The sequence below is a fragment of the Syngnathus leptorhynchus genome, chromosome 2 (genome assembly GCF_054491065.1).
Source record: "Syngnathus leptorhynchus isolate UIUO chromosome 2, UIUO_Slep, whole genome shotgun sequence".
In the NCBI taxonomy this organism is placed as follows: domain Eukaryota; kingdom Metazoa; phylum Chordata; class Actinopteri; order Syngnathiformes; family Syngnathidae; genus Syngnathus; species Syngnathus leptorhynchus.
In genome coordinates, this window is record NC_141196.1 from 10,920,376 (window position 1) to 10,945,928 (window position 25,553).

Sequence of the window (25,553 nt, forward strand, 5' to 3'; positions counted from 1 at the left end):
TTAGTGTGAATGACAGATGAGGAAAAGCATTTGCCAGGAAAGAAAGGGGTCTAAATTTCCAAAATTGAAACTACCGATCTTGTGAAATCGCCTTTTAGGATGAAGATCCACTGTATTCGAGAACTGTCCGCTACGTTCACAAATTTTCATAACATTTTGTCCAAAATCTAAAGGAAAATTCAACTTGTAAGAACACTGATGCTGAAATAGAAGTTTCGTACATTCCCAGACTGTTTCAACCAATTAAAGATGACATTTACAAAAAAGAATCACCTGATTATTATTCTTTTTTGGTAATGGAAAGGAACATTTGTCCAGTGACCATGAACTTAAAACGTCTCATTTTCGGGGTCATATCAATGATAAGCATCCCGACAGCTTTCGGTGTGCATCACGTTACGTGAAAAGTTGTCTTTTTATTCAGCTTTTGCTTGCAACCCGCATACACAGGTGGAAAACATCACAGTGGAGGGGTGGCAGTGGGGCCTGTCACTCAAGAGCAAAAATATTAGGGAAACCCCCACCCGAGAAAAGTCCTTTAAAATGCCTACTTTGATATTCTACTTATATGTTCACACATGCATGCGTTTCCCGGCTTTAAAAAACATGCAACGTAACAACGGAACGTTCTGCTTGAGAAACAAAATAAACTCATGATAAATAGAAGCTATGTACATGTTATATATATTATATATGTATCTAAATATATATAAACATATATGTACTGTAAGCCAGGGTTGGGCAAAGTTTTTTTCCCAATTTACACATTTCATTTTCATAACAGACACTGTCCCAGATGAGATGAAAAGAAAAGAACAATTTCATAGATGTAGGGAAAATACGTAAAATTGAAAGTGAATTATAATCAATGAATACATGTAATTTAAATACACCTTTCAACAACTCAATGCACCAATTTAAAAAAGTGAATCGCATAACTGAGATGTTAAATATGATAATATGAATTGAGAGTAAGATTTTGGGTATGGAAAAAATATTTTGCTGAGTTTTGGTTGTGACTAAAAATGTGAAGTGCTGTGAATATTTTCCAGATGCACTGTAAATAAAAGGTGGCCGAGATAACTAGCCACACTTTGCCCACCCCTGAAATAAACTCTTTTTTTTTTTTATAGAAGTGTGCATTTGGCAAAGCTGTTGACTAAATCATCAGTAGTGATGATAAATAACATTTAGATAAGATAAATAGATTAAATAGTTTTAGTTCTGTACGAGTGGGATTACTTTTGATGGAAGGAAGCACCGTTTTTTTTTTTTTGTGTGTGGTTTTTTTGGGGGCGGGGCATGGATGGGAGGTCGGGACCGGGATGTCGGCGATCACAAGTAACAGGACCAGTAGATGACGTTGAAGAAGAGGAAAGAGAAGGGAAAGAGGGCCCGGGCGTACAGGTCCACCCGCTTGGCGGCCGACGGAATGACAGGCTTGGGGGGAGGGGGTTTCTTGTTGTTCTTGGCCTGTGATTTGCCGCCGGCGGCCGTGTCGATGGGCTTGCCGTAGCAGTCAAAGTTCGACAGCTCAAAGTCCCGCGGGAGCGAGCCCACAATGCTGAAATCGTTGGTGCGCAGGTCCGACTTGGAGGTGCACACTTTCTTGCAACGTGTCTCCGCCACCTGCAACCATGCACTGATGTCAATGTCTGTTAACAGATGAGCTACTTTATAAATTAGGGTCGAACAATTCATCAAATTCAAATCGACAATTGCAATATAGTGGATCACAATTTTTAAATCGCATAGGGTGGTAAATACCTTGGGGAAAAAAAATCTGATATTATCTATTGAATTTGTAAAAAAAATGTCAAAATGGAGTAATTGACACTGGGCAGAGGGTAGACCTTTGGGGAACTCCATCTATGTACAGTAATGGCAGTGACATTGTAGCCAATGGAATTGGCCATTTTTGTTCTTGGTATTTTTACCACCATCAGAATGTGGACCTCCCTCAAGGCCTGCCTGGTGAACAGCATGTAATCAGTGGAAGACATTAAACTCATTTGAGCTCCATTATCTTGATTTGCTTTCGACAAGCATCGCTCATTAAAGCACAATGGAAATGGTGTAATTTTCCTCGAAGAAGACTAAGGTGGACTCCGGAGGAGTATTCGTTTCCATTAGCGCACAATTGGATGGATAAATGACAAGCGCGCGTCACACTTCAGTCACACAGACTGCACAGATTTTCTAATCCATTACATTTGACTGTTTTGCATTTAGATTACATCTCAGCCTCTTGTAACGAATCTTCATTCTAACGTAGCAGCTTTGCTTGGAACCCTAACCCTGGTTTTAAATGCAGCTTTGAAGCCTTGATGCCTCTTCTTTGTGAAGCTCCTAACCTGGTTTGCAATTGTCATTCCAAATACTAATTTGAAACCCTAAACTTGAAGCCCATACCTGTACGAATCAAATTTGGAACCCTAGCTTGTGACCCTAAACCTGGCTAGAGAATTTAGGCTTAAAACAAAAATTCCTTACTCCTAAAACCTCTTTTGAAACAGTGACATCAAACCCTAAACCTAGCTGAAACCCTGATTGGAGAACCTAACCTTTGCTTAAAATGACATTTATTTGGATAGCAGAATGACCTGAATCGAATTCTTGACCGTTTGGCTTGGCAGACATTTATCTGGTTGGGCTCCCGTCTGTTTTAGATTTTAGTTGCGAGAACGTAAAGTATAACAACTTATTCCAGCGGGTGATAGCGTGATGCACTGACATGCAAGGTGCTGACATGGAGCGGCGTCCCCCCGGTTCCGTTGACGGTGTTGTTCCTGGCGGCGGCGTTGGCAGCGCCCTTTCCCGCCGCCTTCTCCTTGGACGCGATCCTGGCCTTTTCGGCCTCAATGCGCTTAGGGCTGTTGAGCATGACCTGCACCACGGCGTACTCCACCAATGAGGCGAAGCCGAAGAGCAGGCAGGTGATCAGCCAGACGTCGATGGCCTTCACGTATGACACCTTGGGGAGCTCCGAAGCCAGAGACGTGCACTCGGAAGACAGTGACAGCACCGACAGGATGCCTACAGGTTGGGAAAACAACATGGAGGACGTCACACTTGGATGGTAACTGTTGCTTTGTAAACTTAGCTTGAAAACGATAGTTACTTAAACCTAACTAGACCTGTTGAAACGCAAATTTAAAACCTCAATCTAGATTTAAACACTAATCTGAAATATTTACCAGTACCCTGGTTTGAAATCGTAACCTTGTCTTTAAACCCTCATTTGAAACGCAAAGCCTGTTTTGAAACCACATGCATGAAACCTTCAGACTTGAAGCCCTAACTTGAATCCATCAATATAAACCCTAAACCTGGTTTGGAACCTTCATTTAAGTAACTTAGCAAAACTATAAATTGGCTGGAAGCCCAAATGTGAATCCCAAACACCAGCTTCAAACCCTGAATTGAAATCCAAACCCTTGTGTCAACCAATAATTTGAAATACTGACTTGAGATCTTCAAACCCAAATTTAAAATCCTTAGCCCATCATACAGTTGTATCAAATTGATTTCGCATAGAAAATGGAACGAATGAAATCCGAGCAATGTGATACAAATCTGATTTTTATGCATTGTGAACATAATGCGACCAAACTTGTGTGAGCATACACTCGTGATTGTTCCTCGACTTGGAAGGCCTCAAATAACCTGCTAATGTCTTTGTTGGGTGTACCCAACCAGATTGCAGCTTAGGTTTGCATTTTAACCCTCATTAACCAGAGTCACTCCCCTTCTATTAACAGAATGTTTCTGCTGGGACTCAATAAATACATACAGTGAGCCCCACCCCACCCATTATAGGGGCTTGTTTTAATCACGCGGCAGCTTCTTTTCCATGCGCTTAAAGCAGGTGGCTACATTCCCTTGAGTGCCCAAGTACAACTTTGAACACACATGCACAACACACACCGCACGCGGAACGAAATGAGAGTGGCAGCACACACCTGAGTGTTGAGTGACCTGCAGTGATCCCATTTAGAGAGGAGCGAAGAGGACGCGTCCATGCGGAGTGGAGGTGATGATGACATGAGGGAGGTGATGATGGACGACTGGAGGTAGGATGGAGGACATCATGACAATGCAAGTCATGCACTACTACATACACGCCTGTGATGAAAGCCTTACTTTGAAATAGGTTGAAAATGTCATTTCAACCCCAATCCCTGGGTTAAAATGTGCTTTAAACTCAGGCTCAAAACCCTACTCTAAGACTTTACCTATTTCAAAGCTGACTTTGAAATATTAATGATGCCTTGAAACCAACATTTCAAACCGTACCTCAGTGGAGAAACCCTTGTTTGAAATCTTACCGCAGGCTTGAACTTGTTCTTTGAAATCCTAACCCTGACTTGGGTCTGCCTTGAAACCTTAACCCAAGCTTGACAACCTAATCTTTGCTCACAACCTCTGTTTGAAACTAGGAATGCTACGAGGTATAGGTATAGGTATCGGGCCGATACTAGTCTAAATACCTTTGATATCAGTTACTCCTGGATGCTGTCGATACCAGCCACCGATACTTAAGGCAAAATCAAGTAAGTCCTCCTTGGCAGTAATTGGTGGTATATTGCGGTAGTCTTGACACCTGATGTGCCTCAGTACACTGCATTTCCCCATCGTCGTTGCTTGTGTTTCGTTTTGCTTTAGTTTTACTGTTGCTTTTGGAAGCCGTCTTATCGTCAACAAGACAATGTTGCGCTCCGCTTGCTGTTATCTTTTCAAGAGTTCACCTGCCCCTGAAAGTGTGAATGTAGTCCTTGGCCTGCTTTGCTTTGTGAAGGACTTCAATCCCATCTGTCAAGCACATCTGTTACGTATTGATCAATGGCATCCGGAGGCGCGTGCGTGCATGCATGCCTGCGAGATAAAGTCCTTCAAGGTGTCTAGATGATTGATGGTGTTACATCAGGTATAAGAGAACTCAGTGATCCGCCAAAATATACACCCCCCCACCCTACAAGAGTTCTTTTTATTTAGTACACAGTGGGCTTTCACACCTGATTCACGCAAATTTAGCATTTTTGACAACCTTTGACTGTTCCCGCCGGTATACTCTTTCATATTTTGTCAGCGGCAGCGCGACCTTACCCAACGGAACTCTGGCAGCGCTGGCGTCGGGGTTGATCCAGAAGGACAGCCAGGAGAGCACCACGATGAGTAGCGTGGGTGCGTAGACGCCCATCATGTAGAAGCCCACCTGTCGTCGCAGGGTGAAGATGACCTCCACGCACGTGTAGTAGCCTGCCAGATCACAATTTTTAGCTATTACTGGAAAAAGATTGAGAAGGCACCTTGAATTACTATCAACAGTATCATTACCATTGGAGTCAGGACTTTAAATTTTTTTTGCATTTTGATCAATTACAGTGAAAAATAAATTGCACTTTTCTCTTCAACATGTCTTTTTTTATTTAATTTTATTTTCTATCCAGTGCTGCTCCTGCTGCCTCACTCTTGGCTCATTCCTTTGAAATGTTATCATTATTGCCAAGACATTAACAAGTTAATTTAATTAGTTCATTTCAAAAATTAGACATTTAATCTCACTTAGCTATAAGAAAACTACCACCGTTAATGATATATTTTATAAATGAGGAAGGCTCAATTGACTCCGAACATTTTTGACTCATTCTTTGCTCGAATGAAATGGAGACCTTGGAATAACGCGTGTACACTCTCCATTCTTTGGACTATGAATATCGTGTACCTACATACTAAGGCGCCTCCACGTCTGGCCTTTATCATGTTGTCTGAAGTGTTCAAAGGGATGTTTGATGTAACATGAATCTCAAATCAGCCTTGTGCTCCCTCCCGCCTGTCTCAAACACACAGAGGCAATCTCTGTGTCTGGCTGGCCTTGTTGCCGTGGTAACCTGCCTCCACTGCAATGACAATACAACAGCGGTACCTGTCCCTGAGTAAAACTTGGTGCAGTTGCCGTAGTCGATGTCTTCCTGTCGGATGTCAAACTGGGGTAGGGCGATGGCGTCCATCTGCACGGGGTCCCCCGTCTGCCACATGAACTGCAGGTCGTCCGTGGTGTAGCCGACTGAAATGACACAAAAATGTAGGGTGGGTGTGGCTTGAAACGTTTCTTGCATTTTGGTTGTTTTTGTGTGGCGCTCACAGCTTTCCAGTTGCATTTTACACCTTTGAGTGTCCATGGGGAACAAGGTCAGGTCTAGCGGACAAGACAGCGTGACGGACAACCTGCGGGTTGGAGGGAGACATTTTTAATGCCGTCTCATTTTGCGCCTAAACAGGGGACTCATTTGTGAGAGATTAGGAGCGAGTTTATTCTAGATCAACAAACTATGAAATTACAGCCGCACATGATTACAACCTGTCTACAGACGCCTGGGGGGAAATTATCCGATTGCCTTATTGCTTTACTTTTTAGATGTTGCAAGGATAATTATGCACTACCACACGCTCAAGTCGACTCACTGGACAAACAGTTTCATTACAAAAAATCGTCATTAAATTTGCAAGCAGTGAGAAATGGGCACCCTGTATTATGGTGAATCGTCCAAATGATTATTTGAGGCGGGTGCTTCACCAACTTTAGGCATAGGCAAAAAAAAAAAAGCTTCATCATTTTACCCTTTTAGGATACCAATAATTGCTGCATCAAACCAAAAAGGCCAAATTTATGTGCAATTTCTGACTTTTCTCATGTCCTGTTATGAAAGAAGCACTTCGCCAAGTTCACACCGATCAGTAAAACATGAGATTCCATTTCTAAAACTATTCAAATTGAAATACCTCATACTGATGAGCACGTCACCGTTGCGGAAGATGAAGAGGAGGATGTTCTCCTGCGTGACATCGTGGAAGTTGGCGCTTTTCTCGTTGGCAAAGAACAGGTCTGGCTTCCAGAGGCATTTGAACATCCCGGGATCCACGGTCAGCGAGTCGGACTTGAAGTCCTGCGGCAGTTTGAGCCGCGGATCGTTCCAGCGCTGCCGTAGGAAGATGTTGATTCGGTAGTCCTGCGGATTATTTTCATGCATCTTCTGGTTATCTCTACTGGGCAAGATGGTCACGTCCTAACTGACATGAGGAGCAATCGCAATCATTACACAACATTGACATTGGAGTTTATTCATTGCGAGTGACTGTGAGCTGTTGCGTTTGTTTTGATTGTGCAAAGTGGCGGAATGAATAAAAAACTGTCAAGGAGAGACATCGTATTAGTTGACAGAGTATTCCAGTTGAATCGGTAAAGGCTAATTAATCCACTGGCACGGAAATTTAAATGAATGAAATAAAACTAAACTCAAAGCCATTCCATGTATAACATCAGCAATATTATTTTTCGATGCACTATTTTGGATCTAATTCTGAGAATGTTAACCTAATTCATATTTGTTTTATCACTATTTATTCAACCAATTTGGCTTCTCTAATGGAGTATAGAATTGACCTATTCATAAATTCATTTATTTAATTATTTTGAATTTAAAAATACTTTCACGCTACATTTTGTATTGTGATATATACCTTTACAGTGAAGGGTAATGTCAATTTTAGGCCATATCACTCAACCCTCATTCAAACTTAAAGAAATATCTATAAACTGTGTTTCAAAAAACCAATGTGCGATAAAAAAAAGCAGACATTTTTTAAATCCGTATCAAAATAGTTTTAAGCCAAAGAACATAATCCATCTCTTTAAAAAATTGCTGTTGACCAGTGTAATCGCAAACTAGGGTTAGGGTTTCCGATTAGGGTTTTAAAACCTGGCTAGGGTTCCGAACTAGGTTTTAAAACTAGGGTTAGGGTTTCCAACGAGGCTTTCAGCCTACTTTTAGGGTTTGTAAGATTAGGGTTTCTAACTAGGCTTTAGGCTTAGGGTTTCCGACTAGGGTTTCCAACCAGTCTTGGGATCGCTAATTAGGGTTTCAAACTAGGGTTAGGGTTTCCGATTAGGGTTTTAAAACCTGGCTAGGGTTCCGAACTAGGTTTTAAAACTAGGGTTAGGGTTTCCAACGAGGCTTTCAGCCTACTTTTAGGGTTTGTAAGATTAGGGTTTCTAACTAGGCTTTAGGCTTAGGGTTTCCGACTAGGGTTTCCAACCAGTCTTGGGATCGCTAATTAGGGTTTCAAACTAGGGTTAGGGTTTCCGATTAGGGTTTTAAAACCTGGCTAGGGTTCCGAACTAGGTTTTAAAACTAGGGTTAGGGTTTCCAACGAGGCTTTCAGCCTACTTTTAGGGTTTGTAAGATTAGGGTTTCTAACTAGGCTTTAGGCTTAGGGTTTCCGACTAGGGTTTCCAACCAGTCTTGGGATCGCTAATTAGGGTTTCAAACTAGGGTTAGGGTTTCCGATTAGGGTTTTAAAACCTGGCTAGGGTTCCGAACTAGGTTTTAAAACTAACGTGCAAAAAAACGCCCTTAGTCAAAGGCCTCGTGGACGCGTGCGTTTCAAACTACCTTCACCTGCTGTCGAGCTTTGATGGCATCATGTGACCGCCGCGGCAACAATTGCCTAAATGTGCATACGTAGGTACATAGATTAGTTGTCCTGTGAAGTTAACCCTGCACAAACACACGCACACACACACTGCTGACTTCATAGAAGCCCCGCAGCTGCACACCAGACGGCCTCTTCACATGCACACACATAACCCCTAACAAGCTGGACCTCGGTTCTGTCCTTCCTGCTGCGGGCCAATGCTACTACCAGGGGAACACACACACACACACACACACACACATGCATACAGAAAAAAGAGGGTGACGATGTGCTCTTCTATTCATGTTTGGCCTGTTATTGTGAATTGATTGAAAGTGACGAGCGCTCGAAACACACAAGACCTTTTTGGACCTCACTAGGCTGTTTGGACCTCCCTCGAACCCAAAGTGAAGTATTGTGACTATTGCGCCACCTGTTGCTTTGTGATGAGCTTGACAGGCTGGATGGACATTCACAAGAATTTTGGAACAGGGAGTCCTGGTTTTTCTTTTCGTGATTTGTTTTAATACTTTCACATTTCAATTTCACCTGGCCAGGGATTTTTAGCTCTGTCGGCCACATACTCTTGCATCCCCAGCCAAGCTGTCTCTCCTCGCCTCAATTTGTCTGTTTTCTTCTTTGGCTTGTCAGGTCTTTGTTGTGTGCTTGTTGTAAGTAGTGTCATTTCAGGGGTTTTTTTTTTTAGAGATAAAACAGAGGAATAAGGAATACTTTGTTTCATGTTAGGCCGTTACACGAAACCGCTTCAAAGAATTGAGTCGGCGTGCCAAAACTGTAAGTATGTTTCTCCTTTCGAGAGATTTCAAAGGCATGCTGTCATTTCTTCAGGTCCACTCAGGGGATGCTCTGACACACCTTTTGCCTTTGTACAAAGGAGCAAGCCATGGAACTCAATCTTTTCTTTGGCTCGGAGTCAAGCTTCCCTTCTGGAGGGATTTAACACAGCCAGCAAATCGCTAAATTGAGGCGGTGTAAAAGAAAAACAACTGCCACAGCGTGGAATTAGTCATCCTCGGAGCAAAAAATAGATGTGCTAACGGCAGCGTGGGGGGTGTGAAGAATTGGAAGAGGGTTGTCGTGTCATTGCAGACCCAACGGAGGGAAACAAGAGGATGATGGAAATCTCATATTTTGAGGGTTTCAGACTCTTTTGGAGGGTCTAAATCTATTTTGCTACCTTTTGAAGGTCGGATGCTGTCTATGTGTAAGAAATTTCTGCAACGTCACTGTGTCGAAGCGTACGCACTGCACCCCTGTCATCATAGCAACGAAACCTTTTTAGGTGCAGTCTTAAATTGCCGGATATTTGTTCATCTTGCAGATTGAGAATTCACAGCAGGTGTTGGATCTGCAAACGGTCAAGTTTGAGGTCAAATTACTTTTCTTTGAAAGGTTAACTTTTAGTGCATTTCGCGTTCACCCCAAAAGTCCAATACAATTGATTTTTTGTGAGTAGGCAAACATACGTATGTCTACTGTAAGACCTTTTTGCGGCTATTGTTTCCTGTGATGCACTGTCCTTGAGTCCCATCTCTTCATTAGCATTCAAAGTGTGCTTCCTTTATCAGAAATGAAGCTATCCATTGAGCAAGGGCGTGGGAATTTGCCTTCACACTCATGCAATAAAGCAATTTTTTTAGGCCCGACTGAGTGAAATATGGCTCGACAAGATGGATGCTCACCATGGTCGTCTCTTGGATGGAGCCGAAGCTGTTGATGAAAATGTTCACTCGGTCTTCCACGGGTATTCCTGCGTTTGAAACAAAAGACGGCATCAGTGAGGTCATGTGGTTTGCTTTTAGATATGTTCTAGTAGCTTGAAATCCTGATCAAAGCAAGATGTTTTATAAGCATCGGTCAAAGGAATGCACAGTTTTTTTGAGGGATCATGACACGCTGCTAATGGATGACTTTGGGGGGGGGGTCAATGGAATGGAGAGCAGATGTTTAGCTCGCGGATTAGGCTGGCAGAAGCATGGGCCCGCCGACAAGTCTTGTCAAGGACAGAGAATATCAGAGGATTGACCCGAAGACGACCGTTGAGGACTTCTGTCAAACGCTTGCTAGTTTTTCTAGGACGTTCGTGGCTAGAGGCTAAAAGTTCATCGGACCGCACACTGTGAAGTTGTTTTTATGACAAATTATTTTGAAAAATAATCGGCTTCACCCTTCAATAGAGACCTTGCACCACCAATTTTGTCAAGGAGTTGGCTTTACAATAATGAAATTGTGAAATCAAAATTGCCATGAGACATTAAACTGGCAAATTTTAGAGCTAGATTATTTTTAAAAATATGAATAACTGCACTTTGTAATAATGTAAAGGCATACGGTAACGACACAGTTGAATTGAATGTGAATGAATTAAAGTGTTTTTGCTACGTATGCTTTGACCGAATGACTATTGGGACACTCCTTATAGTGTGCACAGCCTGGCCACCCGAGGGCAGTACAAGAAAGACATTGATGTTGATAAAAATAATAACAGTCATAATAATGTTACAAAAAGCAATTCGAGAAAGATTTGCAAAATAACAAAGTAATGAGCAATAACAAGGAGAATCTGATCTGAAAATGTGAAGCTGACCATCTTGAACAATTCATTTTCACTCCATCACGTACGAGCTGAAGACATCTCGAAACATTCGGGCTCTCGTGAACATGCGCTTGGAGTGAAAATGAATCCAGAGGAAGACGTTCCGAGGAGCTGTTGTGAAATTAGCATGACACCGGCAATCCGACGGCCTTCGTAAAAGCCAGACAGACAGATGGCGGAGATGAAGAGGCATTCGGACTTACCTTTGAAGTTGGGCCGTATTCTGGGATCGTAGCTGATCAGTAACCTGTTCAAGATGTTACTGGTGGAATTGGCAGGCACGCGGGCCAGATCCTCGGATGACAGTTGCCTGCAAAAAAGAAAACCAAGAGAGAATAGGGCCGTCACATTCCAGCTCTCCACTCTGATTCAATTAGACCTTCAGGAGGGAGTACCAGTGGTGGATTCCATTAGCGTCTGGCTGAAAGGCGACCACCCAAACAATGGGAACGGACATCAACTAACATGATCTGTTCTCCACTAGAGAATATCTGGAGAACATAAATAAAATCTGACTAACGTACGAGCATTAACCGTGTCTAAATTAAACTACGTCTATATATTTAGAATGTCCTATATACATTCATACAAGTAGAAAAATAAAATAAAAATATAATAGTATAAGATAAAAATAAAATCCAGGCTTCTACTGTCTCAATGGCAACTCGCCTTTTTGCAACATTAGTGGTTGAAAATTCAATACATCATCTTCAAGAGATTTTGTCATGTGTATCTGATGTGAAAGCAGATGACAAATTAGTATGTGGAATCGAATAACCACTTTCTGAGTCACTTGATCTGATTGATGGTCTGATCCGTGTTTATCAAGAATCTACACGTCCCCCCCAAAAAATCCTCTTTTTCTTTTGAAGATAGCCGCCGCAGCGACATATAAAGAGGGTGCGGATGTTTGGGATGTTTGGATGGCGGAGGCGGAGAGGCAGCAGAAGCAGGTCTGGCAGGAGAGCAGAGAAGAGAAAGCTTCCCCCCCCCCCACCCGTGGGTGGCAATGAAAGCTCCTGCCAAGAATCCTCGCACCCCCCTTCTCTGAGCACTTTACATGTCATTATATAAACGTTATCCCGCACACAAAATTGGTGTGAGCGCTCTGCAAGACTGTTGCGCACTGTGTGTGTTGTTGCCATGATCAAAGTAAAACACATAATTCCCCTTCGATAACCCCCCCCAGCCTCACTCATATAACAAGCACTGCAGCTAAAGTGGAACCAAGTGGCTCCACAAAAGACGTGAAGAATGTCATACAGCTTACACTACATTTGTTACCATTTAAGGCAGCTTTTCGATATACCGTATACACAGTATACTTACGGCAGACACATCTATATAATCCACGGGGCCTGTTGGAAAATTGATGAGCCATTGGCTGCTTTAGTTGGTCAAACAAAAGATGTCAGATTCTTCCATTTATTCTTCCGACACGTCATTGCCAGGCTCTTTGGGAGCCGACTTTTACTTCATGGAAAAAAGCAAGTCACGTCAAGCTGTGTGAACTTTTTTTTTTTTTTTTATCATTTCAAACTCATTTTACGCTTAAAAATAAATGCATGACAAATTATTGGATTGTTTTTCTTTGAAATGGACTGTAAGACTATATGAAAATTTTTATGCTTCCAACTAAGCTCCTCCCTGGCCTACAAAGCTCGTCTCTCAGTTGAAATGTCACTTCAGTCCCCTTCCTTGACACCAATGTGCAGGATTCCTATGAGACGCCATCTTGTGGCATTTTGGGATGGTTCAGAAAGAGCGAAAAACTGCGATAAGGTGAGTATTTTTATCTAGTGAATAACGGGATGAGTGCCAAAGGAAAAAAATCTTAAATAGGTGACTTTTTGCATCGTAAACGGCGATTATTACTGTGGTCATTTTATTTATTTTTTCTACATTTACTGGTCACACACTGTAATACACTGGTGAAACTAGATCACCCCCTCCGACCATCTGCAGTTCAGTCAATAAGACCCCTGACCACTATTTGTTAGAACTTATAGAGTAAAACAAAAAAACTGAATCCAACTTATACTAATAGATGCAGCAAGTTCTAAGTTTTGTGTTGCTCGTGTGTTTGCTTGTTGTACTTACGACGGGCAGTAAACCTGCTTCCCTTTCTTTTTTCCCTTCTTGGTTCCCTTCTCTTTGGTAGACACTCCTTGGAGGCAAACGCACAACACCAGAAGGAAGACCATCAGCTTCTTCTGGACACCCATCTTGCGTGTCGAGTGGAGCCTGAGCGGGTACGAAAATCCAAATTAGGACCTTTCAAAACCATCTTGAGATTGCTCCGGTTGAGCCGTCAAAATGGAGGACAAATCAGAGAGTGATATGATCTCCACATCCACACAGCCAACCTTGTGCCCCAAGCTAGTGATGACAAACACAGCATATCTATTAAGGGGCAGTTGATGTATGCAGCAATGGGAGTCACAAATCAACCGTGTGATGTAGTCGCCATACATTATCGTGATGTCTCAGCCTAACTTGCATCCCGCGCGTTAAGTATCACAGTTTACCGTCTAGACTCCAGACGGACTCTCTAGGCCTGGACCTTTTTGACAATCTCCTTGTTGCTCGTTCATCATCATATTCACAAGTGGACGTCGTGGCCATTGCCCAGCACAACACCTTTAAATTCTCAGCTAGGTCAATGCCGTTTCATTAATTAGCAAAGGAGTTGGATCTGTCTTTCTAGTGACCTCCATTGAGGTGAAACATGGTAAATCTGTAGCGGAATGGTTTCCTTGGCTTGTTAGGTAGTTTTCCTTTGCTTCAATTAAGATACTGATAAGTGTGTCTGTGCCGATACAGGATGCATATACAGTACTCGTAAAATGTACCGATACCATTTCATTAGCCTGAAGCAGTATTTTGCATTAGCATCTATTCCTTATTTTGCAGGTACCACAGAGAGGGTAACATGATTCTTCTTCATCTTTCATATATGCATTTCTTTCGTATGTTTCCCACTGAGACACCTCATGACTGAAATGGCTGATAGAAAAGTGGCAGGTGAACGTTAAATAGTAAGTTGTGTTTGTTATTCAAACTTTATTTATCCAACCTATTAAAACATCAAGAACAGATTTTCAATGCTGACCTGATGTTTTACTCTAAAAAATTAATATTTGAGTGTGCTATGTTTAAGCTAAGATCTCAAAGTTCATAGAATTAAAGGAGACACAGTCTTCCCTATGAACTACTTTTAATTTATTAATAAAAATGTAGCAGCCCAAATATTGACTAATTGATCATTTCCCAGATAAACTCAATAAAAGGCAGTGTTGCATTCAGGCTTTCAATTAGGAAACAATTATTGCTTTGTTGTCAACATCAGCCAATGCCGATAATAGAGTGCACTTCATCGAAAGAAAAACACTGTTGACAAATCATTAAAACGTCGCTGGACATGCCTTCAAGCCTGCGAGCCAAGTAGAAATCTTTCACAAGTGACTTTGCCTCTAGCTGAAGTCGTCTCACTGCGACCAATGAACAAGATCGCCCTCGTTCTGTTTGATCCCGTCAGTGTTTCGTGAGCTGACTGGGTCACACAGAGTGACAGACAGACATGTATAAAGACTTCAAGGTCAATAACATATCACCACATTGATACCACATGGGGAAAAGTGCTACTGCAAACATTAATAGTTAATGGACACTTGTACTCCCATCTGTTCAGCCGGCAGTTACTGGGGATTATTTGGATGAATTTGTTTGTAGGAACTTGCCAAAAGATGAGCCCTTGAATTTTACCAAAAGGGTAGACTTCCTGTTTACCGTATTTTTCGGACTATAAGGCGCACCTTCATTTCATCTTTTTTATTTCAACTTCAGATGCAACAAATTATTTTACAATCACAAAATAATGATCCATAGTCTTTAGCGGGCCACTTATGATTGATTTCATGACACAATGCTTTGGGCAAGTTTAAATTTAGGAATTTGGTCCATATATAAGGCGCGCCGGACTATATGGCGCACCGTCGGCTTTTGAGAAAATTTGGGGGTTTTAGGTGCGCCTTATAGTCCGGAAAATACGGTAATTTTTCCTATTATGACTCCAAGACTGTTCACCAAAACCAAACAATATTAAAGCTGCCAGCAAATGGGCCCTTGCACCCTATTTTCTATGACAAATCCTTAAAATGATCATCAAATTTTGATGCAATGCAGTGACTACATTATACACCATTGGCAAAAAAAATAACCTTTCTGATTCAGTATTGCACATCTGTCCACCGTCATACCAAAATGTTCGATTAAGGATGCGCAATGTCACTTTTTTAGTGCCCTACATAAGATTGAACATGATTAAACATGATAGTTTTTTTTTTTTAAGTATTCAAAGATATTTTCTCATTAAAATCAATATAAATAAACAATATTAGTGATGGGCGAGTAACAATACCAGTATCGGTACCCATACTAGCCTTATTTCAACGTATTGTACTCGCGTTATCTGTATCGAACGCCCTTTTAGTGAATGTTTTAGGATCAGGAACTAGATATTAGTAGAGTACAAATTGCCTATAACTTTGTGCAATTCTAAGAAAAAGTGCTATACTGGGATATACACATATAGGGCTTACTTTAAAATTATCTGGCATTTTTTATTGGGGGAATTTTTCTGTATTAAAATTACTATTTGTCAGTGCTTGCTATCGGTTTCAGTGATCACTCGAGAATTGAGTACTCATACTGGTATCGGTCTGAAAAAAAAAAAGATATCAAAGATCCCTATAAAATATAATTAAAATATACAAGAAGAGATCCATTCACATTCACAAGAAGCACAGAGTACCATAATAAGATGAGTTTATATTGATTATTTGTGATCTATATTTCTTATAAAGGAAATTATTCAAAATAATATTATTATTATTATTATATAATTATTATTATTTGGGTGCATGTGCTAGTGCTGCCAAATAAAGCATACATTTAATAAAGTTAATATGCAAGATGCTCTGTTACAAAAATATGAGGCACACCTCTCAGTGACAAAACTCTGCCATGTACTGGAGGAGCATAATGTGTACATTTTTGGACCTTGACGGAGGTCAACTCTCAAGTGCCTTTCCAGTCAAGCCACACGGCTCCTACACTGGCTCCAGCAAGCATACTTAATGTCGTGACCAGCTTGGGTAGAACTAAACAAACGAAAAACCACCATTAGAAGTGCACATGTGCAACAGGGGCTGCTGCATTGGAGACCAAACAGCGACCACCATGTTGGGGAGGGATGAGAGTGGAGAGAGGGGTGGGATGCCAACACACGCAAAGACGTACACAAGGATCGCCCCCTCCCTCTCTAAAATGGCGGCCAGCAAACGTCACGAACGTAAACATTACGAGCATTACGTCAAGACATTTAGTCTGATTCGTCACCTGTCAGACGTTTGACGAAAAACTCCCCTCCGGACCAACCGGCGAAAGCTTGATGGGGCTAATCGTTGTTAACGGTGCCTTCCCGACCAGCCGCTGCCGCTCCTTTCCATCCTCCTTCCCCCAAGGGGGCTTTAAAGCGTCCTTCTTCCAGCAAGCTTGTCTTTAAAGGAGAGTCACATCATCGCGCCTCAACGGCATCTTGGCTGCGTTACCGCTGTGTTGTTTTGGTTCTTGTTGGGTTTTTTAGAGGGGTGGATAAATTTGGGCAGGTCAAGGAAGACCAAGATGGAGGCTCACCGGATGGTTCGCGCGCGCGCATCTGTCATGCATCATGCGCAGTCCCGGCTGCGCAGAAGTCCGCGTCTCATCAGCACCACGGAGAGAGAACGCGCCCCTGGCCCCGCCCCCTCATGCGTTTCCCGCTGCTGCGAGGCGATCACGGGACTCGCTGAGGACGAATCACTTAGCGAGACACGGACGCACTCCACGGTCGCTTCAGGCGTGTCACGGAAGCTAGTCATGGATTCCGTGCGGAAAACAGATTCATTGGATCATACATAATGTATTCATTGGTGTGTTCATGTGGATTTGATATATACATTGGACTTTGACATATAAACACGTTTGGAAGAGTCACTCAGGTGTTTTGTGAAGAAAACTTCTAGTTTCAAATTGTCCCTGAAGGCGACACCTGCCGACAGTACATAATAATAATAATAATAATAATAATAATAAATAATAATAATAATTGACATGGAAAATATGGAATTATTTGAATTATATACGCACATAAAGATATTGCACAAATTTCAAATAAATCCATTCACTTGAGACTTCTAAAGAGCTTAATCATGAACAAATTGTTCTATTTCAAATTACACATTCTAGGAAAATATTTCAATTATTACAAGACTTTTGATCATGTAATGTAAATGATCAGTCGGTCTCATTGAAGAATGGAGTGAATCATATTTCACCCTCTGGGCATATTTTGCACACCCACTGATATAGCTAGATAATATATTTATTTAACTCCTATTTGAAAATAATCATTCAATATTTCTTGGACACATAGTCATCAATTACATCAGTTGGCCGTATGACTTTAGCCATTTTGGTTTTATCAGATTTCTCATGTCAAACTGAAAACAATTTTCTCAGTGGCAATCTCTTAAAGGAGCATTTGTTTCACAATTTTAGATGCAAAAAAACATGAATTTTCCATCACATGTCACCTTCAAGATGTTCTTTAAAAATGAATAGGATACTCTAGGAGAAGCACGCTAATCCTTGAATGTTTAAAGACCAATGGTTTAAATTAGTGGCTGCCAGAAGGGCCGCAATGACTATTGATTTGCTCCTTGGCCTCAGCAGCATCACGCCATAGATCAATTGAGTTCCTGCTGTAACCAAAGAAGAAGAAAGTCCGAAACTCGGACTCCCTGAAAGTTTGAACACAACATGACACAAACCATAAACGATTATCTAGGTCAATAATTCAAACAGATCAATCAATAATAAATTGCAACAAAATTTTGAGACACTATTCTTCCAATGTTTTTTAGAAACAGACAACACATTTGAAGTAATACTGCGCTACCTCGATATATTTTCACTTTATTGCCCCCTGCGTCCCTCAACCCAAGTACAGAACAACTCAAGATGCTGACTTGAGTCTTTTGTGCCTCCACATGCTCATGAGAGCAACAGACTGTTTCAGTGGCAATTGACATCGACCTGCATGTGCTGATCTCTTCCTTTCAGTATTGATTGTTCACTCTTGCATTCTGCTCACTTGACTTGTACTGTGCACACCAGGATGGAATCTTAGTTCTTTTTTTCACTAGTGATATTAAGAAACTCCTATGTGGAGGTGTAAGCATCAGCAGTTCACCTTCACTGCAATCCAGGGTTATATGATTGATGGTTTAGTTTACAATATTGAATGAAAATGACACCGAAGATGCCAACTCACATTACCGGACACTTTTTAACTTCACAAAGATGTTTAGCTTTTTCCTTTTTTTTTTTTTTTTTTTTTTCTGATGTTGCCGCACAAAAACAACAAAATACATTATCATTTCTTTTTCTAATAACAAATTCAGTAACTGCAAAATTAGGACTTTTTTTAAAACATTCTCTCATCTTAATTGTTTGTTTTTGTAATGAAAAATAAACAACACAGCTACCGCTTGGTTGCCATTTCACTACTCTGAGGACAACGCTGCCATGTGTATGTTTAGTTTGACGGGACGTGTCTCCCTCTTGTATACATTCCCATCAAAGTCTTCCCCCTCTGACCGTACATGACCCTTCAACAAAAGAAAAGTTGGGCCTTGTTTCTAATTTGCTGTGTTTATTATACGTCTTTGCATCAAAGCCCAAATGTGTCTCGTCCGGACCACCGTGAAAGCGCCAATCAAACGAGACAAAATAGTCCAGTCGACCAAACCTGAAGCACTGCACAAATGCGTGTGTGTGTGCGTGTGCGTGCATATGTGTGGGGAGACTGTGCGAGAGCGATGGGGGATTCCACACTGTTGAAGTGCTGACACGGGTTGTGGGCCTTTGCACGGCTGGAATGTAATCCTGTGCTGTAGACAAAGGACTCAGCAACCGCTATTAGAAGAAGCAAAAGAAGAAGAATCACACCTAAGGACAATTTAGACTGCTTAATTCACCTCCCATTCATGTATTTGGAATGCGTGAAGAAACCGGAGTAGCTGGCACGAGGCAAACATGCAAACTCCACACAGGAAGGCCTGGAATCGATCCAAGAGTGCTGTACTGTGAGGCAGCCGTGCTAACCCGTCAACCACCGTGTTGCCCAAGACGCCTTTATAAAAAAATAAAAAGTCTTTCTACCCCATTTATATTTCATCTCCAATCATGTGTCTAAACAAGAAGTCTGAAATCGGAACCTCCACCGGTGGCTCTTGTTGATAGGATGATTCACAATTTATTTGGACTATGAAAGATCAACATGAAGTCATTAACAGGCAAATATTTATGGGATAGAGAATCAACTCATGTCAATAAGGTTACATATTTTTCAATTACAACTATGAAAGAAACCGGAAATATCTACTATTTAACTTAAAATCTTTTAACTTGTACTCAACTTTCATATTTATCTGGCTTTATCATTTTCACTATGCTGGAAATATGCAGTGGGCATGCATGTGCGCTCTACCTTCTAATTCTTCCATGCTTGCGCGCAGCGCTGCAATGGTTAACATTGTCCGGGGAGTTCCCTCCCTCCCTCCCTCCTTTCTCCTTCCTCCTCCTCCTTCCCGGCTCAAACTTTTTTTCTGTCCGGCACCTGTTGAGCGGCCAGTCTCTCACACAAACCGAGAAAGCGCAGAAGAACCACTTTTATGGAATACAGCACAACTCCAACCCGAGTGGAAGATGACATTTTTTCACGCACACTTTTAAGCAAGAACACCTCTTTGATCCCTGGATTATTTTATTCATCAATGTAGTTATTTTTTAAAAACATGTTTACTCTTTTTTGATCACTTTGCGTTCTGTTTGTTTAATCATTTCTTTTTAAACTATTTTTTTTTATTACTATATATATATATTTGACATTTTTGGCAAAGTTTTTCACATTCCTCCAGGCGAATTGATGGTGAAGATTATGCGGATACTAGCGCGCGTCCGAGCGCCGAAGCAGCACCGGTGCCCCTGCTGATCCCCGAGTCCCCCCCCCAGTCCCCCGGAAGCCTCTGCCACACCACCACTCCAACTCATCCAAATGATCCCTCCATCATTCCTCATCCTTCTCGCGTGGCTTCTGCAACCAAGTGGCTCAGAGGCTCAGTCAAGTCATGTCAGCAAATTTCACCCTCCAGGCGGCAAGGAGCAGAACGGTCAGTTTGCATCTCTTTGCTTCCTCTTCCCTGCACATACAAATGTTCATTCTTTCTGGGCATATGGCCAGTTTTTTTTTTTTTTTTTCTTCAAATGCACATCTTGTTTGAGTTTGCGTGCAATGAATGGGTGCGTTTCATTCACTTCAAACAAGGCAGGATATGGAAATTACCTTTTAAAGTTTACCCTGAAAATTCCATGTCAACCCCCCCACGCTCCCCTGGAAGCATACAATTACGAAACCGTCTATGTACAACCTCTGATTAGGAAGTGAGTCTGGGTCTTTTTTGTCCATAGAGTGCGGTGCGGTGCATTTAACCGTGTCATCCAAGTGGGACAATTGGGTTTCACAGATTATCAAGGTAATCAAATTGACTTTCTGTAAGGTTGGTAATTTGTTGACTATCTTTTGGGTTCATTGGTTGATTAGTTGGATTGCTGGCTGGGAAGTGAGTGAGGGATAGCTGTCTGACTGGTTGACAAGCTAGTTGGCTGGTAATTTGGCAAGTTTGAGTTTTTTGTGGGGTTGATGGTATGTTTGATGGTTTGGTTGGTTTGTGGCTGGCTGTGTGTTTGGTTTGATGTTTTTTTTTTGGGTAGTTGTATGATAGCACAAAGTCTGGTGCATTTACAAGCCTCTTGTTTGCACACACTCATAGGAGTCGGGTGAAACAGTATCTGTAATATTGGGTGTTTTGGGTCAGGTTGGACTGAACTCCCTCCATGTCTTGTTCATTGCCTTGTCCAAACATCTTATTATTCACCAGAAGGCCAAGTGGCTGCTCTGTTATGTTTAGCAGACGTTGATGGAGGGACAGTGTTGCTAAGCAGTTGCTTTATACAATAGCACTTTCTATTGAGAAATGATGGGAGTCTTTTTTAAGATCACACACTGAAAAGGGAAATTTTACGCACAGCAGTGGTAAACTTCCTTCGTCTCAGTGGCTGATGATTATATGACTATAACAAGCAGTGCACATAGTGTGTTGGTCTGAGCGCAGCATGGTGTGGCTATAATGTTTCACACTTAATAAAATGAAACAACTTGAAAGGATGTCCACAGCTGCAACTAAAACCAAAACAAAAAACTGTTTCGGCCTCAAACACCAGAGCTAACAGCGACCCTAACTGAACTCGTCTGTGGTCTGATTGCAGTCTAGTTGCAATTCTGATGTAACAGTTTTCCATTTTACTCGCCACACACCATAAGAACTGCGTCCAACAACGTATTTTAATTTGATTTAAAACTTGGCCATCCAAACAGCAGTCCAGCTGCCTGGCTTGGTTTAATGATAGCCATGAGTTAAAACGATGGCCGGACCGTGATCTTTGAGATTGGACAGATTGGAAATGTAGACATTAAAGGATAGGATGTCTCAGGATTATATTTAGTGTTGAAATTTTCGACACTGGAGGATTTGTTTGTAGATGACAAGTGTGACAACCCTTACCGTTAACTCTAACCCTACAACCTTACCGTAATTACCCAAACACCTAACTCTCACCCATACCCAATCCCCAACTCTTACCACTGAACATTAACCTCTAATTTAACCATAAATCAAATCCCAATTCCCCAACTCTAACCCTACCCTTAAATGTAACATAAACCCAATTCCCCTCATAGCAAAAGATATGATAAGATTTGGAATGAAATGTTGAACTACAACAATGGAGAAAAGATTCCTTTATAGATGGTAAAAGATGCTAACCTTAACCGCTCTAACCCTAAATCGGGAGAAGTCGGTCAACCCGCCGCAAATCCCCACATGTCCAATATGGAAATGATCAGCGTCCTTTATAAATGTCCGGAACCAACTCTCTGACCCACAAAGTACTTTATGAAAACAAAACTATGTCGATATTTGATGTCATTTGCTAGATACTGTAGTCAAGTAAACTAGCTTCCAATAGGTTTGTAGTGTTTATTATCAAAGTAGGTCGGTCATTAACTATGCCCTTGGTACCTTTAATCCCTTTTGTAATACTCTGATTTTCCTAACTTTAGAAGTACACTACTCTTCCATGGCATGTAAAAGCAAAACATTCACAAACAATACCCACAGACTACATCTTCTATTGGTAGATTATTCATAGATTAGGGGAGTCTTCAGATCCCACATGGGAGTTAAGTGTTCCCAGTTAACGTTCCCGTACAAGGCCAAGTTTCTCCGTGCCCGAGCCCACCCGTAAGCACCGTCCCCCCTGGCCCTGATCTTATTAGTAACAAACCCCTGCCGGAGATGTGGATTACCTCCATAAATACTCCGTCGTTTCCCCCCCTTGAGCACTGCTGGGAGGAAGGTATGCGTGCGCTGAACCTGACCCGCCAGTGATCACAGAGGCCGCTGTTCCGCTCCAGATTACCAGATTAAAATGAGAGAGCGACAGGCAGCGGGTGAACGGGGTCACCCACAAGCCTTACGGCGAGGTGGTGGTGGCGGGGGTGGGGTGGGGGGTCTTCATATAGAAGGGTGGGGTTAAAGATAAAGAGGCATATTGTGCATTCATTAGCTTACCATGGGGACAAATACATGCTTATAGTAGAATGTGAAAAGTGCGTGGCTGGTCGGGAGCATGCTTTGAGACATGAGTATATAGTGACATTTTGTGATGGGGGGGTTCGGGCACACATCAGGGGTCCCGGGATTTCCAGATGTAAATGCCGTGATTGGATATTGGCGCGCGTCCAAATCCTGGGTGGCCGAGGAAAGTGGGATTGAGACATCAGAGCCCTGTTTTAGGGAATACCCGGTACCGTTTGAGTAAATGCCACGCTCTAAATACACGCTCCAAGGCTCATTGTTTAGCCTAAGACTCGTAGGATGCAGTAAGTGCAGTTAGGCATCGTAGTAAGTTAGTAATTCTCCATTTGAGACCCCATATGTAAATTGATGTGTACATAGGTCGGTAGGTGGACTTTATCAATAGTACCATCGTTGGATAAATACTTTATTCAGGCACCTTAACCTATTAAGGTTATTGATGCTTATGTAGGTACAGTAGGTAATTTTATTGGACACTTACCTTCAGGAGGATTCTGTTTGAAAATCATCACTTGCTACGCAAACACTTCATCAAGAGAAACAATATCCTCCAATCGTAAAAGTCCAACGTATGGACACAGGTCTGAGTGTGTTCTCTGTCTGGCGTCCCCCGGCCGTGACGGCCCAGGGTGGCTCCGGGGAGTTTTATTTGGCCGGCGTTTGCCTGGGGGGCCTGTTGCTTGTCATTTTGGCACCACGCTTTTCAAGTGCAACACTTACCGCTTCACTTTCAAATGAAATTTTGATTGCACAAAAGGATACCGCTAAGGTAGGACGTGTGCTAATCAGAGGCTGAGCCACACTGTGTTTGTTTACAGAGCGGATGTTTGATTAGAACAGTCTGGATAACCTTACCCTGGCCTAACAATTTACATAAACTTTAAAAATGTAAATTCTTTCTCTCGTTTAAAACCTTCACATTGTCTTGAAACCGTACTCAGAAATCATACCCCGAAATCATAACTTAGTCAACCCAGGAACGATACCCTATTTGAAATCCTGACTGGAAATTTCGTGTTGCTTAAAGCACCACCTTAAAACCCTACTTTGAAGCCCTAACCCTTGAATACCTAATCTGAAACCATAAAACTGCTTTTGGTACTTAATCTAAAAATGAACCTAATTTGAACTATGTGCCTAAATTCATAACCCAAACCCAGGCTTGATATGTGACTTAGAAACCCCAACCTTGACTGGAAACCCTAATCCTAAAGCCCTAATGCCATCTTGAAACCGTATTGTGATACCTTAACCCTGTCTTGAAACCCTTCCCTGAAACCATAACCTTGCCTGGATACCCACATTTAAAAACCCTAACCCAAGGCTTGAAACCCCTCTGACACCCCAACCCTTTTTGAAAAGGTAAATTGAAACCCTATATTGTTTAAAACCTTAACCCTAACAGTAACCCTTGTTTGAAATTATAAAACCGAACTCAAACCCTAACACTTTCCACAAAATGGATAATATCGAAAAGTGACACGGCAACACCGCTGGGAGAAACTACCTGAATATCATTCAGAGCCATCCTGCCCTACCTACCAGACTACAGAGAGTGCAGAATGCGCTGACTCAGCAGAGCATTTATATAAATAGCTTGCAGGCAGGGCGGCTGTCGGTAAGGAAAGTGCCACTTGGGCCAAAACAATAAGCAGGATAAATGATGTCATGAAATAATACAGTATGCGGCACCTCCTTTTCGATGCCACTTATCGCTCGAGCCCGGGCACCGATGTAGTTGTGCTGCCTCATTTCCGCCGCCCTTGACTGGGAACAATAACATCGCACTACAGATAAACACACAGTACTCGGCAAAGACATGGCAACAATATCCCGCCCCCAGGAAATACTGGAGCTTCTGTTTGCCGTTTTGTAGGGGGTTCTCTCTATGAAAGCGACTGATGGTCACCACACTCAGCGGTAGCGTCAAATCTAATGCATTTGATCATCGTTCCCTATTGAAATGAATACAAATGCCGTTAATCTGTTCCAGTGTCCCCCCTAAACCAATAGAATGTGTTTCATGATGTTGTATTTTCAATGAAAATAGCAGTAACACGATTTAACAGAATGTAAAAAAAAAAAGAAATATTTCGCACATCATAAATGATTTATTGTGGCTCCTAATGTTGTGCGCAACTTGGCCACCCGGGAGTAGTATTATACTGTCATGTAAAAACAAACTACTCAGTTTTTGAAGCGGATTAAGAAATCATACCTGTGGCTTTTGCAATATTGTCTGTTGACATGTGTTGCCACACTGTTTATACATCAGTCTCTGGAAGGGTTAAAACACACTTGAATACAAATGAGTTCTTCACTGTCAAAACCTAAATCTAAAATTGAGCATAGACATGTGAGCCTCCCAGCAGTCAGTCAGGCCTGCTTGTCAGAGCACATAGCTGTCAATCACCACATGCTTGCGTGGCTTCCTCGTTTCTTCATCTTTGTTTTTGCTCGTCGTCCTGACCCGTTCCCGAGCGGTAATTTGCCGCTTTTATCCACTAATTTCACTCTCTAAAGCTCGCCTGTTTTTATAGCATCTTGCATAACGTATCGCGGCACATGTAAAAAGTTTCCGTTGACCATTTTAAGGGTACACTAGCAGGAAACGCTGGTGGTTGCAAAAGACACGAAGA

General features: G+C 41.9%; 2 protein-coding genes across 6 annotated transcripts in view; one reads left to right on the forward strand and one right to left on the reverse strand.

Annotated features, from left to right (window-relative positions):
• Positions 1 to 250: 250 nt before the first annotated feature.
• Positions 251 to 16,814, reverse strand: glrbb (glycine receptor, beta b). 3 transcript variants are annotated; one of them, XM_085905876.1, is made up of 10 exons: positions 16,493 to 16,814; positions 13,193 to 13,317; positions 11,296 to 11,402; positions 10,179 to 10,246; positions 6,784 to 7,010; positions 6,146 to 6,228; positions 5,927 to 6,067; positions 5,107 to 5,259; positions 2,735 to 3,036; positions 251 to 1,629 (listed from the first exon to the last, which is right to left on the reverse strand). In XM_085905876.1, exons 2-10 carry the CDS (start codon positions 13,315 to 13,317, stop codon positions 1,336 to 1,338), a joined length of 1,500 nt encoding a protein of 499 aa, XP_085762002.1. In that variant the 5' UTR covers positions 16,493 to 16,814; the 3' UTR covers positions 251 to 1,335. The 3 variants fall into 3 exon arrangements, with proteins under 3 accessions (XP_085762002.1, XP_085762003.1, XP_085762001.1); XM_085905875.1 differs by having other exon boundaries at positions 253 to 1,629; positions 13,193 to 13,336; XM_085905877.1 differs by lacking the exon at positions 13,193 to 13,317.
• Positions 16,815 to 19,802: 2,988 nt separating this feature from the next.
• Positions 19,803 to 25,553, forward strand: part of pdgfc (platelet derived growth factor c) — a 28,649-nt gene continuing 22,898 nt past the window's right edge. For all 3 annotated transcript variants that reach the window (XM_085904642.1, XM_085904651.1, XM_085904661.1), the window contains exon 1: positions 19,803 to 20,367. In XM_085904642.1, the coding sequence (XP_085760768.1) occupies positions 20,253 to 20,367 (115 nt within the window). In that variant the 5' untranslated portion in view covers positions 19,803 to 20,252. The remainder of the gene's footprint in view (positions 20,368 to 25,553) is intronic.

Bases quoted from the DNA above. Each gene is read 5' to 3' on its own strand.
- glrbb (XM_085905876.1), bottom strand. From the start codon at position 13,317: ATGGGTGTCCAGAAGAAGCTGATGGTCTTCCTTCTGGTGTTGTGCGTT. The intron at 6,068-6,145 runs GTGAGCGCCACA...GTGTCATTTCAG, and splicing joins TAAAATGCAACTGGAAAGCT to TCGGCTACACCACGGACGAC. The intron at 3,037-5,106 runs GTAAGGTCGCGC...CCCAACCTGTAG, and splicing joins CGCTGCCAGAGTTCCGTTGG to GCATCCTGTCGGTGCTGTCA.